Genomic DNA, 26496 nt, shown 5'->3' with positions numbered 1-26496 from the left:
AAAATGTACTGTGTAGTGATGGATACTATTAAACATATTGTAATCATTTCACAATATATACATACATCATATCATTACATTGTATACCTTATACAATGTTACATGTCAATTACAAATTGATACAACTGGGGAAAAAGATTTTTGGATCCAGATACAGGTTACAGTGTAAGCAGCCTTTCTTGTGCCCCACAACTAAGAAAGCTGAATGATTTTTTAAACCTCTCCAGTCTTTGAATCTTACCTACGCAACACCCCTTCCCCCTGCCCCAGACACAGCATGGGTCAATACAGAGCCCATTCCTCTATCGCACCTTTTCTCTGTCATTTATTTGACTCATAGGTTATTTAGAAATTGCGGTTTAATTTGCAAATATTTGGGGACTTCTCACATTTCTTCCAATTTCAGTAATTTTTTACTATGTGGGGGTGGCTCTCTATGAATTGGTCCTACTTGAAGTTAGCTGCTTGGGAGTGTAAATTCATGGTTTTCATCAAATTTGGGAAGCTTATACTATTTCTAATATATAGGTTATATAGTTATATTCTACATAACCTTATTTAGAATTCATATATATCAATTCTTTCTCTCCTCTCCTTTTGTACTTCACTGTATGTTGGTACATGTAATACGATCCACATTTCTGAGGTTCTGTTAATTTTTCTTCAGTGCTTTTCCTCTTCTTCGGATTGCATAATCTCCAAGTTCACAGACTGTTCTGCTGGTTCAAATGCCCTGTAGAACCCCTAAAGTAAAATTTCATTAAAAAATATTTCTCTTTATTCTCTATTTGGTAAGCACTATTAACATAGCTTCCTTTACTTTTAAAGCCTGCTTCCCTTCAGTCTTTTGAATATACAGTGGTTGCTTTGAAGTCTTTATCTAATATCTGGGCTCTCTTTTAAGTATTTTTCCCTGCCTGCTTTTTCACCTCTGTATGGGTCCCCCTTTTCTATTTCTTTGCATGTCTACTTTTTTAGGTGAAAACGGGGCATTTTAAGGAATCTATTGTAGGCTTTTGTTGTGCTTACAGAGAATACATTTTCTTGAAGAAATATTTCTTCATCTGCTGTATGCTATTAGGACAATTTTCAGACTTTAAATGGGTGCTTTAAAATACTTTTTACAGGGCTCCTGAGTTGGTTAAGTGTCTGCCTTCAGGGGTGCCTGGGTGGCTCAGTCGTGAAGCATCTGCCTTTGGCTCAGGGCGTGATCCCAGAGTCCTGGGATGGAGTCCCACATCAGGCTTCTCTGCTGGGAGCCTGCTTCTTCCTCTCCCACTCCCCCTGCCTGTATTCCCTCTCTCGCTGGCTAGCTCTGTCAATTAAATAAATAAAATCTTTTAAAAAAACCCAAAAAACTGTCTGCCTTCAGCTCAGATCATGATCCTGGGGTCTTGGTATAGAGCTCCATGTTGGCCCCCCCCAGCAGGGAGTCTGTTTCTCCCTCTGCCCCTCCCCCTGCTCTCTCAAATAAATAAAACCTTAATAAATAAATAAAATACTTTTTACCAGTTGTGGTTGTTTTGCTAGAAAACACATCCAGAGTTCCTTGTGCTGCCATTCTAGAAGTGGAACTCACTCTGTTGATTTTTCAAGTATAACTGGGTTATTTTCTTAGTGGCTGTTGTAGGAATTACAATATGCACTTTACCAGTCATCTTTAGATTACTATTAATCTAGCACATTAAACAATATAGCTGTTCCTTCCCCCAACTTCATGCTGTTTTTGTTACACATATTTCACCTACATATGCTGTAAATTCAATATAGTGTTACAATTATTGCTGTGTAGAATGTCTTCTAATTAGCAGAAGAAAAACATATTTATGGTCTTAGGAGAACTTACCTACGTGTTTAGTGTTCCCAGTATTCTTCATTTCTTCCAGTGGATTTGAGTTACTCTCTGGAATCATCTTCTTTCAGCCTTTAGAACTTCAGTATTTAAGGTAGGTTGGCTGGCAATAAATTTTGTCAGTTGTCTGGGCATGCCATTATCTTGCATTTATCTTGACAGCTTTGCTGGATATATTTTTTTGGGTGTATAATTCTTGGTTATAACCCATTTCCCCCCCATACCTCAAGTATGTTTCTCACTGCCTTCTGGCCTTTACTGTTTCTGATGAGAAGTCAACAGCTAATTACATTGTTTCTTTACATGAATCGTATTTTCTTGCCGCTTTCAAGAATTTCCCACGAGTTTGACTATAAAGTGCCTAGGTATGGTTCTCTTTGTGTTTATCCTAGGTTTTACTGAAGTTCTTAGATCTGCGGGTTAATCTTTTTATCACATTTAGGAAATTTTAGGCCACTTTTTTCCAATTATTTTTTATGCCCTGCTCTCCCACCCCCACTGTGCATGTTGGTATGCTTGACGTCGTCCCATAGATTTCAGTAAGAAGCTTGCCTCTCACGAAGTGGAGCCCTCTCTTTTAGAACCATTTACCTTTTTGTCTGATTGCATTTAATTTTTAAAACTTAGTTTAGGACCCACGATAAGAAAAGAAAAGAAAAGAAAAGAAAAAAAAAGAAAAGAAAAGAAAAGAAAAGAAAAGAAAAAAGAAAAGAAAGAAAAGAAAAGAAAGACAAGAAAGAAAGAGAGGGAAAGAAAGGAAGGAAAAAAGAGAAAGAAAGAAAAAGACAGAGAGAGAAAGAAAGAAAGAGAAAGGAAGGAAAAAAGAAAAAGAAAGAAAGAAAGAGAGAGAGAGAGAAAGAAAGAAAAAGAAAACCCCAAACAACTTAGTTCAGTGGATATTAGTTAAAAATGTGGTATTATATTCTTTCTTTTAGAAATAGTAATAGTACTTAGGTTTTTGTTCTGCATACATAGCAACATACGAGATGACAAAAATGAAAGAATTCTTCCAAATACAGTGATTAGAAGGGATAATGAAGGTGGAACAGCAGTGTTCCTCTTGAGGAACAGACAATGTTTATAAAACCTTATATGTTATCTTTAATGAAGAAGTCATATGCATTATAAAAAGGGGTCATTACGAGTGATGTGGAGATGGCTACATATGCTTTAAGAATGCCATATCTAATATCAAACAGACTTCAAATACTTTTCAGCTACACTTATGAGCATTTAAAAAAAATGGAGCTACATCACCTGAAGATGACCAATAAATATAATTAGTTCTGCATCAACACAATAAGGTAACAACAATGATTAAAACACTTTACCTCATATAGTCCAAACACTAATGTTAATTTCCATTTACATATTTGAAGGCAAATGTGTAATTACCAAACAATGTATAGCACAGAAACAAGAAAGTGTTGTAAATCTAGTTATTCTGATAGTTTTTTCTAATACACATAATTATCAACAATTTATTATAAAAACCTACACATACAGTTAAAAAATACTTGATCAAAAGTCTTTTAAAATATAATCAAAATGAAATGTGTAGAAAGAGACGTTTCAAAGTCGTAGCCGTTACTACTATTACAATATTTAATCATTTTTACAATAGGTCTGCTGTTCCATTTCAATTAAATTCATTCTCAGAACCATCACATTTCTTGCTGAATTTCAGTAAGAGCAAAAGCAAGTTGCCTAATTTTTTCTTCCATTGCTTTTTTGTTCTTGCATGTTTCCTGAAGAAGTTCACGCATTTCTTCTTCAACTCTATGAACCTAAATCAACATGTAAATTTTACATTTAAATTTTTTAAAGAAAATATATTTTAAAAATGCATTGTGAAAGAAAAAGTCAAACTTTACTCTCATGAATTTTCTAACTTGCATTATTCATCGAACTTGCATTATTCATTTAAAGCAAAGAGGTGTGTATAATATAACTTGTTCAAATACTAATATTATATACAAAGTACTTACATTTATATTGTCTAGATCTCACAGGTTCTTGTGATGAACACATGGTAATTTATCTTAACTGTATTTTAGAGCTTAGAAAATTTGTTCAAGGTTGTGCAGTTTTTCAGTAGCACGTATGAACAGAAACTCAGTCTTCTGACTTAATCTTTCCACTGTCCTGTGCTACGTATGAATGAGGAGTCATGAGTTCAACTAAAACATCAGTTCCTTAAAACTGAAATAACCTCCTTTCCCAAAGAAATGCTTTCATCTGGTCTACTGCATTTCTAAAATTGCTGTTGGTTTTAAATTACCTTCTTTTTGAGAGATAATTTTATCACTTCTTCCTAATCTATATTCTCCTAGGATTCTCTGTATTGTATACTATTAATTTCTTTTTTTTTTTTTTAAAGATTTTATTTATTTATTCGACAGAGATAGAGACAGCCAGCGAGAGAGGGAACACAAGCAGGGGGAGTGGGAGAGGAAGAAGCAGGCTCACAGCAGAGGAGCCTGATGTGGGGCTCGATCCCATAACGCCGGGATCACGCCCTGAGCCGAAGGCAGGCGCTTAACCGCTGTGCCACCCAGGCGCCCCTGTATACTATTAATTTCTGCTTCAACTCTCCTATGACACAACATTCCTGTTAGTGCTATCAATATGACCATTCCTTTCTGTTTACTTCCCTCTTCCAAATCTCTACTACAGAGTTCCTAAATCTTTTTCCCTTAGAATATTTCTCCTAATTTAAATTATCATCTTTATGTATAATTTGCAATGTTTTTTCACGATTATCACATTTAAGCCCTGGTGCCATTTCTGTAACTCTCTAACATCCCTTTGATGTTACACCACTTTGGCACCAGAGGTCCAAAATCAAACTTAGTATTTTCCTTCCAGCTAAGGGCCTAATCTTATGCTTTATTTGGTATTACCTGATGCACCCTTGTTAACACTTGGTAGATTTTAAAGAAAACTTCTGAAACATCTGTTGACCTGAAATAAAATAAAGAACTACATTTTGAACAAGTTATACTTCCTTATTTATTGCCATTATTTCCAAAGACCTTGTCGCTTGCTTCTTTTTCTTTCACATAGACTCCTGAGGGTAATGTCACCTAATCACACAACTGTCATTATAATTATACAGAGTTACACTTTCTGTTTATGAACTCTTTCCCAGCTAGCTGATTTTCAATCTCCGTCTCACAGATATCTCAGTTTCTTACTGCCGCTTCAAAATCAAGGGAAAACGGAAATTTACAACTGTCCACTCACCTAGTGGATCTCAACAGAGGGGACATACCAAACCAAACAGGGGTTACCTGTTGCATTTTAAAAATACCTGGGTCTAACCAGAGACTTAGGAAATGAAAGTCTCTGAGGGGGAAGCTCATGCATGTGTATTATTAAAAAGCTCTACAGGTGACTCTGATGTCTACCTCTGATTTAACACCACCCTAAGTTCCTCTGTCAATGATATTAAATGATATCTTGTTATTAAACGATATCATTGAAGACCATCAATGATAGTCTTAAACCCTAATTAATAAAATACTCTCTGGAAACTTTTTCCAAAATAGTGATGGATTGTACTTTTTATTTATAGTACCTTTAAATTTGCAGAATCAATGTATTTCTGCTTTTCACTTGCCAGTTGTATTATTTCAGCGTGATGAGCTTCAACAATTGCATCGACTTGTTTTTTAAAGGCATCATCCATACTATGAAGCTTTTCCACCGCATCCCTTAAAAATAAAAACCACATTATCATTGTGCATAAAAATTAGGATTGTTTTTCTTCTTAGATGGCAACTCTTATATTCATATTTTAATGGAAGTATAACTCCATTAAGTAGCAAAGGGCTATCTTGGGTGACTAAAGATATAAGTGGTTCATCATCCAGTGGAATCTGTTAGTCACAACAGGGTAGGGTAACATCAACGAAAATGTGTTACACTTTCACCCTCTAAAAGTTAGAGTACTCTGGTTCTCATTTATTTTGAGTCTAAGGGTATGATTTATAAGCACATTCACAGATGACTATTATCAATCTTTTTATTTCCCATGTGTTTGCAGTATGGTAATTTGAGAGGTGTACGCTATAGGAAGGTTTAAGTTTATGAATATGTATTGTATGTCTGAATTCTCTATGCTAATGCTTAACAAATAACACTCTATGTTAATAAACACATTAAATTGTATTCACAAAATTTTAGTGCTAAAAGTTTCTTAGAGGCAAAAAACCAATTCCTTTATATTAAATATGAATAAATTTATTAAAAAAGTTAAGTCCATAATGAACACATTTTCTGCTTTTGGTATAGCCCATAATAATAATGGATTGAACACCAGGTCCATGAATTAAGTCTTTTTTATTCCCAGTTGCAACACTTAGTAGCCATATGACTTAAGGGCAAGTCACAAACTCTGCATTTAAATTTTTCAACTAACTATAAAACAGGATAATCCTACCTGTTCTGCCAACCTCACAGAATTATTGCTGGGTTCAAATTAAGATACAAGAAAAAAAATTAATTTATATATTATAAAAGGCTATATAAATAAAATGTTTTTATTAAAATTCTATTAAGTCAAAAATCATATATACTAATCCTAGTCATAAACACATTAATGTATAAAATCAGGTCTTTACTGTTTTGCAATTAAAACAATAATAAACAATGTAAGATATTTTGAAAACTATCAGGCTTTATGATTTATATTAAAGTTTAGGAAATGCTATTTATAGGAGATGATTATTTCTTTTAGGATATAAAAGACTTCAAATTGTGACAGACAGGAGAGAAAATTACAATAGGTTCCAAGCCAAGGACCCTGTATTAGTGCTGGTTGAAAGCAAAGTGGAACAGGGTCTGTTAGCAGACAAACAAGTAACTGTATTATTAATTAGAACTTTCTATAGAGTATAATATTTTTCCACAGCAATTACTATGTGTCAGGCATTAAGTACTAAATAACTCATATAAGCCATATATATACATAAATATACATACACACAAAATTTAAACCTCACATCAAAAGTTTGAGGTAGGAACTATTATCTACATTTTATAGATAGAATGGAAGTAAAGTACTTGGCAAATAACTAAGTCCAACATGTGTTTAGCCCTTTTCTCTGTCCTTTTTACATTATCTCCCCCATTCCAATTCAGTGTTTATGTTTAAAGATCCCCCACATACTTTAGGACCTAGTGCTTACTTTTGTAGTTCAATACTTTTGTCTCTTTCTGCTTTCAGTTTCCTTTCCTTGTTTTCAAATTTTTCTTTCACTTCTTTTACTTGCATTTCAAGATGACTTAGAAGCTCTCCTTTATCATGCCATTTCTGATTAAGTGTACTAATACAAAAAGAAACAATTTAAAAAATAAAACTGATTATATGAAATTATTTAGCCACATTTTATTTCTCAACAGGAAATACTATGTACCTGTAAGCTTTTCTAATTTCTTCAAGTTCTAATTCCTTTACTTTCAACTGTTGTTTTAGTTTTTCTTTTCTTTCATTGTGTCTTTCCAGTTTTTCAATTATGTCATCCAGTTGTGAAGATTTTTCATCAAGTTGTTCTTGAGTACATTTTTGTATTTCAGTGATCTTTTCTTGTAATATTTTGATTTGTTCTTCTCTTTCTTGTACACACTTCAAGAAAAAAAAATCAGCACTTTACCTTTATTAACCTTAAATGTCTCATTTCCTAATTAATTAGATATGGTTTAAAATTATTCTAAAAACTACACATTAAAAAAATAGAGGGGCACCTGGGTGGCTCAACTGGTTAAGCATCTGCGTTCATCTCAGGTCATGATCTCGGGAGTCCAGGAATCCTGAGATCAAGCCCTGTGTTGGGTTCCCTGCTCAGTGGGGAGCCTGCTTCTCCCTCTCCCTCTGCCCCCTGCTTGTGCTCTTTCTCTAATAAGTAAATAAAATCTTAAAAATAAATAAATAAATAAATAAATAAATTGAATGTTTATTGAGTGTTTTCAAAGAGATTTATAGGACATACGCTTAAGGCAAATACTTAACCGACTAAGCCACCCAGGTACCCCTACGGGACATTTTAAAATCACAATCAATAAGAAACATCACTACTACTTTAAGTGCTTTATTAAGAAAAATAAAATTTTATTCCCTTCACATTTTTTATTTCAGTAAGTTAGGCAATTATCAGTCATAGAAGGAGAGAGAAAGAAAAGAAAGCAGCACAAATTTTCAATTACCACAATTTTGCATTTGAAAAGATGATTTCATGAAAAAAAACAGAAAGCAAACTTTAATTGGATGACTGATACAGCAAACACTGATATTCACAGTATATGTCATGGCATAAATTAAACTGCTATTTCTACTGTGCTAAACAGAAGTGCTTTCTGCATCAGGATGAGCAAATACTTTACTTGAAAATAAAGTATGATTTTATCACTATTAAAATGTCACCTAAAACAGGTTTCATATCTCCCAAAACATTTTTTATTCTATCTTCTATACCATGAGCCAGACTTTATCCTGTATTTACATACTACAAATCAGAGGATAATGAAAGATCAAAACCACCACAGGCACTGTTAAAAGTTTGCAGGTACTAGGCCTCATATAGGTTACTTATTCCGGTGAACATTTGTTTGCTTTATGTGGGCATGCCTGGATGTCTGGAGTAGCCCTGCTATATACCACCTACTGATATCAGTCCCTGCGATTAAGAAAAAGATGAACTTGGTAGTTCTGATTTTTACTGTTTCCTCTGCCCCACCTTGCCCTTTTTTCCTTCTGGGAAGAAGATGGAGGCAAACAAATACTGGAAAAGGCTAACTTAAATACCTATTCATAAGTATTATAAGGAGGAGGTTCAATTCTTCAGTGTGATACACATTAAAAATTCTAAGCAAAGATGTCAAGTAGTCTTGTAGTCCTGACCAACATCTGCATTAAAGTCAAGAATTGGGGACGCATGGGTGACTCAGTCATTAATCGTCTGCCTTTGGCTCAGGGCGTGATCCCAGCAGAGTCCTGGTATTGAGCCCCCCATCAGGCTCCCTGCTCTGCTGGGAAGCCTGCTTCTTCCTCTCCCACTCCCCCTGCTTGTGTTCCCTCTCTCTCTGGCTGTCTCTCTGTCAAATAAATAAATAAAATATTAAAAAATAAATAAAGTCATGAATTGTTTATTTTCTCCCCACAACTCTCTGAAGCACTTAAGAGTGATCAGTCTTGACACATATTATGGGAATCCACAAAAGCTATAAGAGTCTTATGAAATAATCCTATTAATAAAAAAGAATAACAAACATTGCATCATCAGAGAGTACTGTGAGCCATATATACTGAAAAGTACCAAAATAATATATGGGGAGGAAACAGAATTTAAAAAAATTTCTGCTTCTGATTTCCATAGTCAAAAACTAACTATAGAATCTATTTAACTGAAATTATCAATCTCCAAACTGAAAACCTCAAACATCACTATCATGTTCATTTGCCTTTTGCAGACTTGCTCCTTCAACATTAACTTTCAATCTGAACCCCTAGTTTCCCATGATTTTGGGCTAGAGACAAACCTGAGAAACAACATTATCAATAACAAACTTTAAAAGACCTGGAGGATTTCTATTTTATGAATATCTAATTTAACGATGAGTAATGGTCATCATCCATTTTAGGTATTAGCGATGAGGAATTTGCTGCTGAAAGAAATTATGCCAAACTACCTCTCTATGCTATATGATTAACTGAAAAGCAGCATTAATACTCATATCTTTGAGGCTAATGCAATGTTCTTTATAATAAATGTAGTAAATTGTGGGGGAAAAAATGATGGGCTGAACTTTTTTTAAAAACCAAAAACCTAAAACTAAAACTCTTCTGTGTTTCAGATCAACTGTTATCATTCATTACTAGTCATTTCCTTCCTGCTCTAACACTGACAAGGCAGCAGTCTTCTATGGAAGTAGCTTTGTCAAAAACAATGTATTATACCTACAGTATCACCTGCTTTGCCTCGTGAAATTTAAAAGCAAATCACAAGTCCTTGTGTTTCATATTTAGCTTAACTCAAAGGAAAATATGCTTGGCTAGATTTTTAAAACAAGAAAAAAGACTTATTGCTAAAAAAATTTTTCGATGATTTTTCCCTGCTGCTTGGCATGTATGATATATATATTTGAAATTTTGGATATACTAAAATCAAATTTCAATTGAGGGAATACCTATGTAACTGTTTAGGGTGGTATAGTTCAGGCATTCATAGCCTAACTATGGATATAGCAACATGGTGATAAATGTTGATTTTCTGTACTTGATAAAGTTCTCAAGGAATTTTTTTATTTTTTATTTATTTATTTATTTTTTTAAAGATTTTATTTATTTATTTGACAGAGATAGAGACAGCCAGCGAGAGAGGGAACACAAGCAGGGGGAGTGGGAGAGGAAGAAGCAGGCTCATAGCGGAGGAGCCTGATGTGGGGCTCGATCCCATAACGCCGGGATCACGCCCCGAGCCGAAGGCAGACGCTCAACCGCTCCACCACCCAGGCGCCCCTCAAGGAATTTTTTTAAAAAAATGACTGAGAAAAAGAAAAATAAATCTTAGGCAGTTGTAGTTACTCTGAAGAATGAGTTCTTTAATGGGTGATAACCTCATCTAGAAGCTTCTGAACTCTTTTCTCCATTTTTATAATAGATGATCTTGTGAAGAAAATTTTGGAGATCAAATTTGATTCAGTGCTCAAGATAACTTTAAAAAATTTCTCTGTAAATTTTTCATGTAACATACTTTGAAGCAAACAATTCTGTTAGTATCTCTATTAAGACAGGCCATATTGAAGAAGAGGGTAAAAAAATGGTTTCCCCTGGGAACAAGTATGAATCTTTTACAAACAGTCTATATTTTTAAATATAGAATAGTTGGTCTTGTCATAATTTTGAGATGTGATTTAGCAATATCGGAACATCTTAAACAATGCTCTAAAAGGATATTTTAAACATATAAAACATGAATTTTCTTAAGATTCCTAATCCTTTATTGACACTATTTCCAGTTATTTCACAGGCAATAATAATATCATCCCATAAAATTATGAGGTAAAAGTAATTTAAAATTAATAAATAAAAGCCATATGGTCCTTTTAAAAGGGAAAAGGCATATATCATACAAGGAAACAGATGACAATCTGTCTCAAATTCCACAACAGTTTGGATTCATTGAGATAGATATTTATTTGATAATTTGAACCAGTAATTTACAAATCTGCCACATGCTCTTTTCCCAAAATAAAGTATCAAACTTACAGCTTTTAATTTTCCAATGGTTTCAGTTTGGTCTTCTATGATTTTGCACTTAATTCTTAATGCATCATTATCACATTCATTTTTCTTTCTCAGAGACTCATTCTCTCTATATAAACTTTCAATTTGAGCCTCTAATTTCCCACGATCTAAGGCTAGAGATGATCCTGAGAAATAAACATCATCAGTAACAAACTTTAAAAGACCTTGGAAGATTTGTATTTTATGAACATCCAACTTAACAATGTGTAATACAGTAAATAAAAAGAAAAACTGAATAAAAAAACCAAAATATATAAAGCATAATAGAAAGGAAAGGGGAAGAAAACCAAAAGGTCTTTTGGAAAACCTAAAACTACAAATCAAGAACAAGTAACTCAGACATGTAGTATTTAATTAGTCAAGTTATGGCATTCAAACAAAAAAAATCATATTCAAGATTATTATATGGAATGGACAAATGGCAATTCTCCATTAAAACCAACATCTAGCTATTCATAATTTGTAAAGTATCTACAAATGCCAGAAAACAGGGTCCATCTTTTGCTTTATAGTGACTAGAAAAGAAAGGAGACTAAGAGTAAATTTACCTAAGCCTAAAGTGGTTTTCATTCATATACTATCTCACATTTCTCCATCAGTAACAAGGTAAGTGTTACCAACGATTTTAGAAAAAAACTGAATACTGTATACTATACAAAAATTTAAAAGCATTGTATAAGAAGGAATTATTTCAATGACTTAGTCAGTTGTAGCACTGTAAAGATATACCTGTTCAGAAAAGTAACCCACTTATATTGGGAAGAAAACCACCACCACCACCACCAAAATCAGAGCTGTAACTTCCTAACTAGTGTAATAAATTCATAACTTAGGAGCCATTTCATTTGGCTGTTTGTCTGGCAAATGCCTGCTTATCCTTCCATATAAAATGTCACTTTCTTTTTTGGTATGTCTTAGGCAGGTTAAAAAGTCCTTCCTTTTCTCAATACCCAGATTCGTTGATTTAGAAGAATGGGCTATTTTTGCTTTGAAAATTTGAAAATTTTACCATGTTGCGCCAGCTCATGCCCCCATACTTTTCTTTCTGTCCTTAGACCGTAAATTAGTGATTCCTTGGCAGCTAGCTCAGAAATAAGCTGGACTTTTTCATGCTTGAGAAGTTCTATTTGAATACTCTTCTGCTTGTCATCTTCAATCAAGATTTCAAGGGTGCTGATTTGATTCTGTACATCCCCAGAAACATTGGGGGAGGGGGAAGCAAAGTAATTATCACATTTAAGCCTTCTTTATTTTTTACTTTTTGCACTTTAGGAGAAAAAAATGTTATTTAAGCAAATACAAGGTAAATGCTCCTAAATTTTACATCAAAAAAAGTTTTAATTTTGTTAAAGACAGATATAGGTCATAAAAAGTCAAATTTTAAGAGACTATCCCTTTAAAAACTGAATTTTATTCTAGTATCAATATCTTAAAAGAGTAACTATACATGGAATACTCAAAATTTCTTACCAACCATTTATATCAATAACCTAAAGGACACTTCCAGGAATTAAGTTCTCTTGGGCAAAATACCACTAATGTTTGAAACTGAGACAACAGCACTAAAAAATTTAAAAATTATTACAGCTAGGTATATCTAAAAACAACCATCACCACCACAAAATTATCAGCAATTCGCCTGTGTTTCCCAAACTCAGGTTACCAGCTGAGTATCACCACCACAATTTTTGCTGTATCACTGTATAATTGGCACCTATTTACTTAGTACATTTCTTAAATTCACTTATTTTACTTAAATACTATTTTAGTATAAGCAATACAATCTATGAAATCATGGTTTAATCTCCTAGTTATATTACTTTTCTCATTCACCTCAAATATATAATTAGCATTATTTAAAAGTCCATAATTGCGCTACTTCCTAAAATCGTCACGATACACTTGAAACTATGACATAGAAAACTAAAAAGGAAATATGTTATAATGTTTTACCTGTAAATTTGCTGCTGTTTCCTGTTTCAATTTTGAAACTTCTGCAAGTTTTGTTTTTTGCTCCTTCACCATACAGGTCAGATCTTTAATTAAAGAGGAAGATTCATTTTCTTTTCGTTGAGCCCAAACAAGAGCATGCTTGCTCTTTGCTAACTCAGTTGCAACATTTTCAAAACCATCTTTAACCTATATTTCAAAATTGCATTATAAATAGCAGTTCTCCAAATATTTATAAACTATTTGTCTCTGTGGCTGAGTTCTAATAAAACTTTATTCACAAAAATAGGCCTAGGGGCTTTAGTTTGCCAATCCCTGCTCTATAGTAATAGAAGAATTCAGGCTGCCCAATTCCTATTCTAGTGCTCTTTACTTGACCATTTATAATCTCACTTAGTTTTTCCAACAGCACTGAAGAGTAGCTATTATTCATGTGAAGAAACTAAGGCTCTAAAAATTTAAGTAATTTGCTTAAAATCACATAGCCAATGTGTAAATAAAGCTAGAATTCTAAAATACAGTCCTCTCATCCAACCATATCTTGCTGATTCTGTTTTCAATACAAAGCTAGATGCTAATTCTTACATCTTTAAATCTTCTGGCTTCAACAGTTAGAGCAATACGGAATTCATTTTCTAAATCCATATACTGTTGGTTTAATGTATCAATTTTTTCTTGGTATTCTTTTATATCTTGCTCATGCTTTCTTTCTTCTTTAGCTACTTCTTTAGCTAAGGCTTCCTGGAACTCAGCATCACTGAAAAACTCCCTTGTTTCAAGTTCTTTCCTGGAATGCAAAACAAATAAAAATCACAGGATGCTATTCACCTGGAAAGAAAAACTTTCAAAGTCTTTAAATAGTTGTTAAAATAGTCTATATTCTCTATTGTTAATTTAAAATCAGCTCCTCACTTTGGTGCAAAGAAACTGGCACAGGATGGTAGAGGAAGAATGTGAGTTTTATTTGAAGTGTATGTTCAGTGGTGATGGAGATAAAAGGAGTATGCCATATCTAAACTGATATAGTCCAGAGTCACTGTATGGCTTCTAACATTCTTTAGGTGCATTTGTAGAAGTCAAGTTCTACTTCACTATATCCTCTACTTTGGCTGTATCTTTGACATACAACTAATATAGTCTGACTATTACTGGTGGTTGGTTAATAGAAAAAAAAAATCAGTTAAAGTTTGAAATTATTCACCAATCTTTTGATATACAGGGCAAGGTTTTTTTTTTTTTTTTTTTTTAATTTAAATGTGAGTTCATTCTTTAGAGTTCTCCACTATTTTTCCTGAGTAAGTCAAACCCATAATACAAAATCCATTATTTCTAGTTTTGGTTTCTTTAGACTGTAACAAGAAGTTAAAAGATATTTGTAAAGGAAATTAAGTGCAAATTTTAGATTTTTACAATTATCTCCCCCCCACCTTCTATAGTTGTTCTGCCCCTGCATACGATGACAATTTTTCCCAGCACATCAAAATTTAATTTATACATTAAAAATCTCATCTATGTAAAGGCAATCACAAAACTGGTTTTGGAACAAACACAATTAACCCATGGCAAATACACAATTCATCTGGTAGGGGAATAAGTAGATAACTAGCTGCAAGTGTTCAAATTATTGTGGATTCCATAGAATAGGGCTGGCAAACTACAACTGATGGACCAAATCTGGCCTAAGACTCTGTTTTTGAGAAATAAACTTCTATTGGAACACAGCCATGCCCACTCATTTACATATTCCCTATGGCTACTTTTTTTTTTTTACTACAAAAATATAGTTTGGTATGGCCTGAAAAGCCTGAAATATTTTCTATCTGGCCCTTCACAGAAAAAGTTCATTGACTACTGTACTTCAGAGGAATACAAACTATTAATTTAACAGGGAGTTACCTGGAGGTCAATTAAAACAGTTTTCTCTGTATTACAATGACCAACTTTTGGTTGGGTTTGGAAAAATATAAAATAAGCTTCATTGTTATAAGCTCTTACCGCAATAAAGACACCTATTTGTTTTTAAGCTACTAGTTCTTAATATAATGCATTACATAAACATACATAATGCATACATAAACATGGTATTTTTCATGAACTGTTAGATTTCACCACTGATCAATCAGTCCAATTTTAGGTAAAGGAGTAGGGTAGGGAGGAACCAAGAAACTTTTTTTTTTCTATTTTTAAATGTCATTATTTGGGGTGCCTGGGTGGCTCAGTGAAGCGTCTGCCTTTGGCTCAAGTCATGATCCAAGTCCTGGGACTGAGCCCTGCATCCAGCTCCCTGCTTAGTGGGGAGTCTGCTTCTCCCTCTGACCCTCCCCCTACTTATGTGCATGTGAGCATGTGTGTGTGTGCTGTCTCTCTCTCACAAATAAATAAATAAAAATAAGATCTTTAAAAAAAAAAAAAAGCCATTATTTTCCTGATATATTTTTCATTTACCTGTGTTCTTGTTCTTTCAATGCAAGAAGTTCATGAAGTTGCTGTACTTGTTCCTTTTCTTGATGAAGAGAAGTTCTAAGTAAGTTTATTTCTGTATCAGCAGCGGCAGCTTTGAGCTCCACCTCTTGGATAAGTCGCATCTGAGTAAATATACACAATTATAGTATTTAGATAATACTCTCCCTGCTTCTATTTTAATGCCAGGTCTCCAAAGAAAAGTGCCTTCTCAATAACAGGAACTGGTGACTAAGTTGATTTTCAAAATTTATTAAATTAATGATGCTACGGTCAAATAAAGTTTAGCTTTAGAAGCATCAAACACTAGCATTATCTATAGCTTAATTACACCACAGACCTCAATAATTTCCACTCAGAAAGTATGAAACTGAGCCACCCAGGCTCCCCAAAGACTTTTAAAACCTGGCTCTCAGAACACAAGCCTAACGACCTACAATATTTTCTACCAACTACTCTTACAACTGCTTTGTCCGCACAAATTATTTCTAGTCAGAAATAATTCCACGGTGGGGGGTGTGTGGCACGGTGTGTGTGTCTGCCCGTCTTGGCTGGCTCAGTTGATAGAGTATGTGACTCTTGATTCGGGGGTTGTAAGTTTGAGGCCCATGTTGGGTGTAGAGACTACTTAAAAATAAAATCTTCAAAAAGAAAAAAAGAAAGAAAAGAAAGAATTCCACAGGAATTGTTACATTTAAATTAATTTTTGCATATACCCTAATATCTTTTAAGTTTTCTCTGTAACATTATAATGTTTCAAGATAAAACTATGAATTTGTGCCAATTCATATGACTGACAGATTAAAAAGAGAGAAGTACCTGTGCTGCTTGCTGCTGCCCTTTCTGCCTCTCCATTTTTTCTAATGCTTTTTCCAGGGTTCTTAAGTGTCTTATGTGATCCTCTTGTTGATCTCTTGCTTTAATTAATTCAATGGTTAGTTTTTTAATTTCATTTTGAAGTTTGTGAACCATAACTTCGAGTTGTACTTTGGAATTTCTCTCTTTAAAAATAATTTCCCTTAGCCTAAAGCAGAAATCAAATGTGGTTTTAAGTATATATTATGCATACAAAAGGATAAAAATTGTAGTTAACATTAAAGGTTACAGTAAAGAGGAAGATTTGAAGTATGTTTCAAACACTCATTAGGTAAAGATGGTTGAAAAACAGTATAATATGCTTCTCTCCCATCCCTGACACTAACACTGTGCCAAAAGGGAAAACATTCTATATAAATTAATGGTACTTTATCTTATATGAACTTTACTATTCAACAGCAAAACTTTACTGAACACCTAATTTGTTTCAGACACTGTGCTACGTATGGGCTTAAAAGCAAACAAGATGGACTAAGATAAAGCCTGTGCCTTCAAGGAGTTCAACATCTAGGAGAGGGAACAGATATCGATACAGTTATAAAGCTGTAAGAGAGAAATGATATATAAATAGATGACTGGAAGTCAACTTTGACTTCCCTATTATCTTCCCCAGACACAAAATATTGATCCTAGCTTTCTATCAGATAAAACCTTTGATACAATCGAAACTCTTAACTACTTAAATTAAAAGGGAAAGTTTATTGACCTACATAACCAATTCAGAGGATGGGGTGCACTATTCTGAGGGACCATGGAAACCATGAAGACTGTAAGGTTCTCTACTTGTAATTCTCTACAGGCTGGTTTCCACTTCTCCTACTGTAGGGTTCCTTGTAAAGTATGAAGGAGAGAAGGAAAAAGCTACAAACATCCCTGGGAGCACATTCTAACAGCTCCGAGGACCAAATAGAAAAGATTATATTCCTCTAGTTCAATTTAGAAGAGTTCTAAGAAAGGCTGTGATTAGTCCAATTTCATTCATATGTTCACTGTATGCACCAATCACTGTAGCCATGGACTAAGGCATTATGTTTACCCAGCCAGGGTCAGGTATTCATCTCCTGACCCATATTATAGGCAGGGAGGCAAATGATAATAGAATACAAGTCTAGCATTTGGAAATGGGACAACAAATAGCAAAGACAGCCTCATGAAGAAATTACTAAGCTAGGTAGCCACTCCTATGTGTATCTACTGTAATTTCCAAGCCATAACTGAAAAAAGTCCATATACCCATCAGCTTCTACACTAGTCATTTCTCCAATTCTTATCCTTACTATCTCTCCTCTTGCCTTTGAGAGTAGTCTCCGAACTGGTCTTCCTTTGTTTACTCTCTCAACTCCAGTTTGGTATACTATATGAAAAGAATATTGGACTTTATTCTGTGGACTGCATGGTGGACGGGGACAGAGTGGCTACAGATCACTAGAATTAGAGCAATCATCTAAGCAAGACATAAGGGCCTAAACTAAGGTGACTGGGGATACAGAAAAGATAGCTGAACCTCTTTTAACAAGTAGAAAGAAGAAGACAGCAATACCAACTGGTTGTGGAATATGAGAACAAGAAACAGAGCAAAAAAAATTACTGAATTGCTAGCTTTGGTGGCTGACTGGATGGAACACAATTTGTTAGGACAGAAAATATAAAATAAAGAGCAAGATAAGTATAGGTATGGATATGCTGACTTAAGACACTTAGGAGCAATGTACACAAGGCATTTCTAGTAGGTAATTACATGATAAGATTTGTTCATCAAGTGGATGCCTATGTGGCTCAGTCGGTTAAGCGTCTGCCTTCAGCTTGGGTCATGATCCTAGGGTCCTGGAATTAAGTCCCACATCAGGCTCCTTGCTGAGCAGGGAGCCTGCTTCTCCCACTGCCTGGCGCTTCCCCTGCTTGTGCTCTCTCTCTGACAAATAAATGAATAAAATCTTAAAAAATAAAAAAAAAAAAAAAAAGATTTGTTGATCAAGGATATTTGGATGATAGATAAAGATTTGGGAGTTTACAGATTAGGTATTAAAAACATGACAGAGAAGATTCAGTTTTTGAAATAATATATATTCCCAACATGGCACCTAGATGATAGACTGTATTAGGGATGAGGAATGCAGAATCCCTACCGAGTCATATAAGGGAATATGAAAACATGTGAGGATCTAATGCCAAACAAACATTTGAGGTATAAATAAGTAGAATTAGGAAAGACCGATGCTGGATTTTCAAGAAAATAATGAATACGTAACATAGTAAACATGGACAACAATGGAGAGGTTAAGGAAGGATAAAGATGAAGTGTGCCCAAAGCATTTCAATTTAAATGGAATGTGGCTAGAAGCCCCAGATACTGGTTCCTCAAATATACCACTAAATGATACTTACAATACAGAATAATGCAAAAATTCATACACATACAATTAAAAACAAGAGAAAATATGTCAAAGTCTGGGAGAAATTTCAATTATAAGGCAAATAAAACTCCTAGAACACTCAGGGTTAGCCTCATAAAACCACATCTTTCTGGGGGGAAGAAAGGAAGATGCATGCTCTTCTTCCATGATTCAGGGTCACATGGGCTCTATAAATCTATTATCACACTCTATTAGCTACTTAATGACAATGAGAGTGCTGTTTTTCTGAGGTAGTCAGAGATTGTTAATTTATTCATCTTGTTCCTTTAGCCCTGTCTAGCATCTTCTTGTATCATAGATAGCAATTCCCAAAACATAAAAGGCAGGAAGTTGCTGGGTGGTGGTAGAAGGGTCAGTAATAGTATAATGCATCATAGCTTGCACAATTGAGAGGTTCTCATAGAACACATGATGGGTATTATAATTTTCCTTATAACCCGTAGGTATAAAGCATGAGAAAAACAGGGAGTGGGGGATAGAAAATACCACATGAGTACCACAATATTTTACTAGTTAAATGCCTAAAAGAACCTGAGAATTGGGTTGGGAGCTGTGTACATCAACTTACTAATGTATTAAGATTGTAGAAAGGAATTTATCCACTGTATAAACAGACAGGAAATGGAATTGAGAGCAACTTCTCAAACCCAATTTTTGGCAAATACTAAATCTAGAAACACAGTGTTCATTCAAGAATAAGAGAGAAAAATCAACAAGAACTCTATGGAAAAGTCTTGTAACTCTTTGAGGAAAAATATAAGTTTAGAAATAATTACCTACAGGAAACAGAAGATAAAAGTTACCGTAATTGCAGAAAACTGGTATTCTTACAGAATGGAATAAGACAAAATTTTATTAGAGAATACATACAGAAAAAAAACAGATAAAATAGGCAACGGAATGGACAAGATGGAAAAGCAGAAATACCAGAATTAAGAAACTTGGGTTATCTGGTACCAAAGCCCACGGTAGAAAACGATATGCAACAGAGACCAACTATGACTCACGAAGGTGAAAGAAGTTTGCCAATACCTATTCTTCAGAGAAACGACCACTTTACGGAAACAAAAAAAAGCCAATCCCTGTCCTAGCCTTTTGCTCTTCTTCACTTATTACACTTATTTATCGCTCTAACATTTCCCAGCTTGAAGGCACAAGTAAGTGTAGCCTGAATCCTTCATTTACATAACAATTTTATAAGGCATTAAATGTTTAAATAAAAGTAGTTCAAAACAAACTAAAACCACATACGTTGTTTCTGATCTTACAACACCTAGTGTAAACTAAGGTATTCCAGTTCCAAGTTTACTATTCTTTGCACTAGATGAGATCTTTCGGTTTATAGTCTTTTCCCTTACCTATCTGTGGTGAGTAGAGCCAGGCTATGAATATCTTTTTTTTCATTTGCATGTTTGTGTAGTTCAGCAATATAATCCATAAGTTTCTTTTCAGCTTGTTCAGCTTTCCATCTCTTCTCTCTTTCTTGGTCTAGTTGTTCAAGAAGTGTCTAGAAGAAAATAATAGTGTTATATGAACCTGTACAAGTGACCTAACCTCTCATTGCCTCGATCTTCTCATTCATAATACAGGAATAACAGTTATCTAATTCAAAGGGCTGTGGTAAGAATTAAACAAATTAATGGAAGTAAAGTATATAAAACAGTGCAGAACAGTGCATGGAATGTAACAGCCACTCAATAAATGTTAGCTATTATTATTGTCCTAATGATAATTATTATTTTTCAAACATTAAAACCACTATACTTGAGAACAGGGGTAGGAAACCAATGGCATGAAAGATTTGAAACTGTTAAAAAAGCAATTATACTACTGGAAGAACAGTGCACATTACAATCAGAAGTGTAACTAGCACTTCATAAGTAAAACGCACAAGTTAATATTAGAAAAATATAAATCAATGTGTACTAAAAATTCTTAATAGGAGAGTTACTAAGGCAAATACTGAAGAATATTTAAATTCCCGAAGGCCTCTCTGGTTTTGTTTTTTTATTTATTTTTTTATTTTTTAAAGATTTTATTTATTTATTTGACAGAGATAGAGACAGCCAGCGAGAGAGGGAACACAAGCAGGGGGAGTGGGAGAGGAAGAAGCAGGCTCATAGCAGAGGAGCCTGATGTGGGGCTCGATCCCGTAACGCTGGGATCACGCCCTGAGCCGAAGGCAGACGCTTAACCGCTGTGCCACCCAGGCGCCCCGGTTTTGTTTTTTTAATTTTTTTTTTTTTAATTTCTTTATTTGACAGAGATAGAGACAGCCAGCGAGAGAGGGGACACAAGCAGGGGGAGGGGGAAAGGAAGAAGCAGGGCTCATAGACGAAGAGCCTGATGTGGGTCGATCCCATAACGCCGGGATCACGCCCTGAGCCTAAGGCAGACGCTTAACCGCTGTGCCACCCAGGCGCCCCTGGTTTTGCTTTTTTTAAAGTAAGCTCTCCGCCAAACATGGGGCTTGAAGTCACGACCCTGAGACCAAGAGTCTCATGCTCTAGCAACTGAGCCAGCCAGGTGCCCTTCTTGAAGGCCTCTTAATCTGGAATCCATGCATCCAAAACTCGGTTTCAGCAGAATCCATGAAAACCTTGATATTAAATATATTTTTTGAGTGTGTATAAAAGTTTCTGAGAAGACCCATAAATTTCCTTAGCTATTTAAAAGGGTCTGAGAACCAAAAGTTTGAAACCACTGCTTTAAGAAATAAGAACATGAAAATTTTGAGGTTTTTTTCCTCCACAAACATATAACAAGTGAACCTTACCTTAGATAAATGTGTAATTTCCATTCCTTTACAACTTACAAAAATATACAAAATCTGGAAGTCAGGAAGGGAAAAAGAACCCAATCCATCACCCCAGTAAAATTACATTCAATATTTTTTGCTCATAAAAACGTGCATTATTTTACTGGGACTAATTTCATATTTAAAACTAAGATTATTCACATTCATTTTTTAAAAAAATATTTCTCTTTTTTTAAGTAGGATCCACTCCCAGTGTAGAGCCCAATGTGGGGCTTGAATTCACCACCCTGAAATCAAGATCTGAGCTGAGCTCATCAGTCAGACACTTATCTGACTGAGCCACCCAGATGCCCCCTTAATCTCTCATATCATACCCGGTAAGTGGTGTCTTCCAAGCTACTGTTGTCTACTTTAATGATTTCAGTCTTCTGTTCTTCGGATTCTTCTAACATATTACAGTTTGCTAAAGATGATCTTACATATAAATCTTTAAAGAAAGGTGGTTTCATTTTACGATTACAGCTGCAAAGAATAAAACATAGGTAATAATCCAAAGAAATTTATTTGTACTAGTTTTCACAACTTAGGTAATGACAGTCTATCAGTGAAAGGGATCCTTTTGTATAAATTTATATAAATATACTGAACAAATTTGAGCCAACAAGGCTAAAAAGTCAAATCTTTAACATTAGAAAAGTAAGAAATATCACTCTGAGAAAGCTTGAAGGAACAAACCAACAGTATTAACTTCTGTCCGTATACCTTATTTGAATTTCTAAAACTAAAACAATTACCTCATAAAAGGGTTGTTGTTTTTATGGTGGTGCTTAATAGTCTGAATAGTTTTGGAATAATATGGGATTTTTGATCTTCGAGGAATTCTTCTATTACATTCTTTTCTATTGCCATAGTCACTTTCAGAAGTCATATCTGTATCTCTTTTTGGTCTGAGATCTTTCTCAGGAACATTATCTATTAAAGAATCAGAAGTCTAGAATAAAAAAACCAACAAAGTTTGTTAAAAGTTCAGTTCAGTATAAAAGATTTAAATGTGAAATTTCCTAAAACATTATGACTTTTTACAAGATTAAAGGTTCATAAACTAGGTATGTTTAGAATTAAAGACAGGGAATTTAGCTTCTGGTATGGACGAGTTAAGTTCCTATAAGGTTGACTCTCAAGATAGCAATGACAAACTCTAGGAAAAATATAAACAAACAACCATGAAAAAAAAACTATCTGGAGGCTTTGGACAGTGAACAAAAGCAGGCTTATTCTAGAGAGGAGTTGACACTTGGAAAAAATGACCAGAACAGGGTGTTTGTTTTTACGGTTTTTCACTAGAGAGCTTACCACAATCAGCAGTACACAGGGAGTTCTAAAACTCAGGTAGAAAAACCATAGACTTTTGGGCCTGAAGAATCACTGGACAGTATAAACTGTAAGAAGCCCAGTACAGGATAAAAAAATGAACTGCCGCCTAAGAGACAAACTTAGAGTTTAAGTGAAAGCAAGTTAAGTGCTTGCTATGACAAAAGCATCAACATTCTTTGGAAGGCTATAATAGCATCTAAGTCTTTGCAACTTAACATTCACAACATCGAGGATAAAATCCATAATTACTCACTACAGGAAGAACCAACAAAGTATGACCTATTCTCAATGGAAAACACAACCAATGGAGACCTAACTTAAGAGGACCCCAATGTTCAAATAAGCAGAAAAGAACAATGGAATATTACTCAGCTATAAAAAAAAGAATTATATTGCCATATGTGACAACATGGATGGACCTAGGGTATTTTGCTAAGTGAAGTAAAACAGAGAAAGACAAACACCATATGATTTCATGTATAAGTGGAATCTAAAAAAGCAAAACAAATGAACATACAAAAAACCATAAACAGACCCAAAAAACAGAGAACTGGTGGCTGCCAGAGGGAAGGGGATGAAGGGGCGGGCGAAATGAGTGAAAGAGATTGGAAGGTAGAGGTTTCCAGTTATGGAATGAATAAGTGAGAAAAGCGAATATAGTCAATGGTACTGCAATAGCATCGAATGGTGACAGATGGTAGCTGTAACTGTGGTGAGCATAATATACAGAGTTGTCAAATCACTATGTGTACACCTGAAACTATGTAACATTGTTTATCAATTATACTTCAATTAAAAATAAGAACTTTAAAACAGTGATTATAACCATATTCAATGATATAAAAGAAAATGTTTGTCATGAATGAAAAGAAAAATTCAGCAGAGAAAAAGAAAATATAAAAAATGGAAATTTTACAAATGAAAAATACAACACCTAAGTAGAAAATGGCTGGTCTTAAGAAGAGAATGAGATGATGAAAGAATAAGTGTACTTGAAGATCAGTTTATGAAAATTATTTATTAATTATTAAAATTATTTAAAATGAATGCAGAGAAAAAAAAGTTGATAGATGTACAGTGTCTCAGGGAACCGAGGAAGAGTATCAAAAGGTCTAAGTGCAATCTGAGAAAAGGGAATATGGGACAGAAAAATATTTAAAGTGATGTCAAAAATTTCCTGAATTGGGTAAAGACCAATTAACAGATTTAAAACACTCAGAGTAACCCTAAGTAGGATAAATATGAAGAAAAGTATCCTTAAGCACGATGTTGTCAAACTGCTGAAAACCAAAAGTAAATGTAAATTCTTGAAAGCAGCCAAAGAAAAATGACACATTATATACAGGAAATCAAGGATTCTAATTAATGCTGACTTTGCATTCAAAACTTTGGAGGCCAGGAAGTGGTACTAAAAGAAAAAAAAAGCTGTCAATATAGAATTCTATATTCAGCAAAAAATGTCCTTCAAAAAGGTAAAATGAAGAGAATCTGTTGTTCTCAGATGTCCTCTACAAGGTTCGCTACAGGAAGTTCAGGCTGAAAGTCCTGGCTGAAGGAAAATAATACTACAAGGAAATTAAATCTTCAGAAAGAGAGTATCACATATGATTTATTTTTATTTATTTAAAAGATTTTACTTATTTATTTGACACAGAGAGAGAGAGCACAAGTAGGGGAAGCAGCAGGCAGAGGGAGAGGCAGAGGCAGGCTCCTACTCTGCAGGGAGCCCAACGCAGGGCACAATCCCAAGGTCCTGGGATCATGACTGAGCTGAAGGCAGATGCTTAACCGACTGAACCAACCAGGCGCCCCTCATGTATGATTTATACACACGTAAATATAAATAATTTTTAAATATTTTTTTACTCTTAATTCCTTTAAAGCAAAAATTAAAACATTGTCTCTGGAGTTTATAATGCATCCAAATGAAATACATATGGCAGCTATAACAAAGTATAATAGACGCAAGAATTCTACATTTTATATGAAGTAATATAGTAAAGAAAAGTCTATTTTTAGAGCTATCACACAAGAAATAAAGTATGACTAAAGAACCAAATACAAATTAAGACTGGATTATAAAAAATACACAACAGAAGATAGAAAAAGCAGAAAAATGAATAAAAAAGTGAACAAAAAGCAAATAATGAAATGGTATACCTAAATCCAACTTCATTAACGATTACAGTAAATTTCAATGGACTATAGACTCTTCAAAAGGAGTGACAGCCAGGCTGAATTAAAAAACAAGACCCACCTATATATAAGACCTAGTTCAATATAAAGACACAGCAAGTTTAAAGTAAATGGATGCCACAATGAGCTACCACTTCATACTCAGTAGGATGGCTATATTCAAAACCACATATAATAACAAGCTGGTGAGGATGTGGAGAAACTGGAATCCTCAAACAATGATGGTAGAAATGTAAACTGGGGGGCGCCTGGGTGGCGCAGTCCTTAAGCGTCTGCCTTTGGCTCAGGGCATGATCCCAGCGTTCTGGGATCGAGCCCCACATCAGGCTCCTCCGCTGTGAGCCTGCTTCTTCCTCTCCCACTCCCCTGCTGTGTTCCCTCTCTCGCTGGCTGTCTCTATCTCTGTCGAATAAATAAATAAAATCTTAAAAAAAAAAAAAAAAGAAATGTAAAATGGTGCAGTTGCTTTGGAAACAGTCTGGTCATTCCTCAAAAGGTTAAACACACAGTTAACTATTTGACCTAGCAATTCCGCTACTAGATATATAGCAAAGAGAAATGAAAATCTATGTTCACACAAAAGCATATATATGAATGTTCACAGCAGAGTTACTCATAATAGTCAAAAAGTGGAAATTACCCAAGTTAACCAATCAAATGAAGAATGGATAAAATGTGGTATATCCATACACTAGATTATCTTATATTTAAAAAAATGAAGTACTGATACGTGCTACAGAACGGATAAAACCTGAAAACATTATGCTAAATGAAAGAATATAATCACAAAGGGCCACATATTGATGATTCCATTTACATGAAAGTTCCAAAACAGGCAAATCCAAATAAAAATAAAATCCACTAGTGGCTGCCTAAGGCTGGAGGAAAATGGTAGTGACTGCTAATGGTTACAAACCATTGAATCGTATGGTAAGTGAATTATAGTTCAATAAAGCTATTATTAAAAAAATAACCTGACTGATGGAAAAAGATTTATCACATAAATTATAAGCATAAGAAGGCTGAAATGGTTATATTAATATCAGATGAAACAGACTTCAAGACAAATAATACTTCCAAAGACAAAGAGGAACACTTCATTAGGAAGACAGAACAGCCACAAACATGCGTGTGCTTAATAACAGAGCTTCAAAATATAATAAGAAATGTTAAGAGAATTAAAGAGAGAAACAGACCAATCCACACTCTTAGATGGAGATTTAAATTTTAACATCTTTCATACAAGTGACAGAATTAGACAAGTACATTAATAAAAAAAACAGTTATCAGCAACTGACAGAACTAGATA

At 34.4% G+C, this 26496-nt stretch overlaps 1 protein-coding gene across 3 annotated transcripts in view; it reads right to left on the bottom strand.

Moving 5' to 3' along the window:
• Window positions 1–3110: 3110 nt before the first annotated feature.
• LRRCC1 (leucine rich repeat and coiled-coil centrosomal protein 1) overlaps window positions 3111–26496 on the bottom strand; it is a 39091-nt gene continuing 15705 nt past the window's right edge. For 2 of the 3 annotated variants that reach the window (XM_034668258.1, XM_034668260.1), the window contains 13 exons: window positions 22412–22608; window positions 21992–22139; window positions 20218–20366; window positions 16389–16593; window positions 15555–15694; window positions 13695–13896; window positions 13113–13298; window positions 12169–12343; window positions 11121–11284; window positions 7273–7481; window positions 7045–7182; window positions 5433–5568; window positions 3111–3639 (listed from right to left, as the gene is read on the bottom strand). In XM_034668258.1, the coding sequence (XP_034524149.1) occupies window positions 3517–3639; window positions 5433–5568; window positions 7045–7182; window positions 7273–7481; window positions 11121–11284; window positions 12169–12343; window positions 13113–13298; window positions 13695–13896; window positions 15555–15694; window positions 16389–16593; window positions 20218–20366; window positions 21992–22139; window positions 22412–22608 (2172 nt within the window). In that variant the 3' untranslated portion in view covers window positions 3111–3516. Of the gene's footprint in view, window positions 3640–4755; window positions 4817–5432; window positions 5569–7044; window positions 7183–7272; window positions 7482–11120; window positions 11285–12168; window positions 12344–13112; window positions 13299–13694; window positions 13897–15554; window positions 15695–16388; window positions 16594–20217; window positions 20367–21991; window positions 22140–22411; window positions 22609–26496 lie in introns of all 3 variants that reach the window. The other variant, XM_034668259.1, reaches the window with a different exon arrangement.

The sequence above is a fragment of the Ailuropoda melanoleuca genome, chromosome 9 (assembly GCF_002007445.2).
Source record: "Ailuropoda melanoleuca isolate Jingjing chromosome 9, ASM200744v2, whole genome shotgun sequence".
In the NCBI taxonomy this organism is placed as follows: Eukaryota; Metazoa; Chordata; class Mammalia; order Carnivora; family Ursidae; genus Ailuropoda; species Ailuropoda melanoleuca.
The sequence above is the reverse complement of the archived record's forward strand: the minus strand, read 5'-3'. Positions and strand labels throughout refer to the sequence as shown.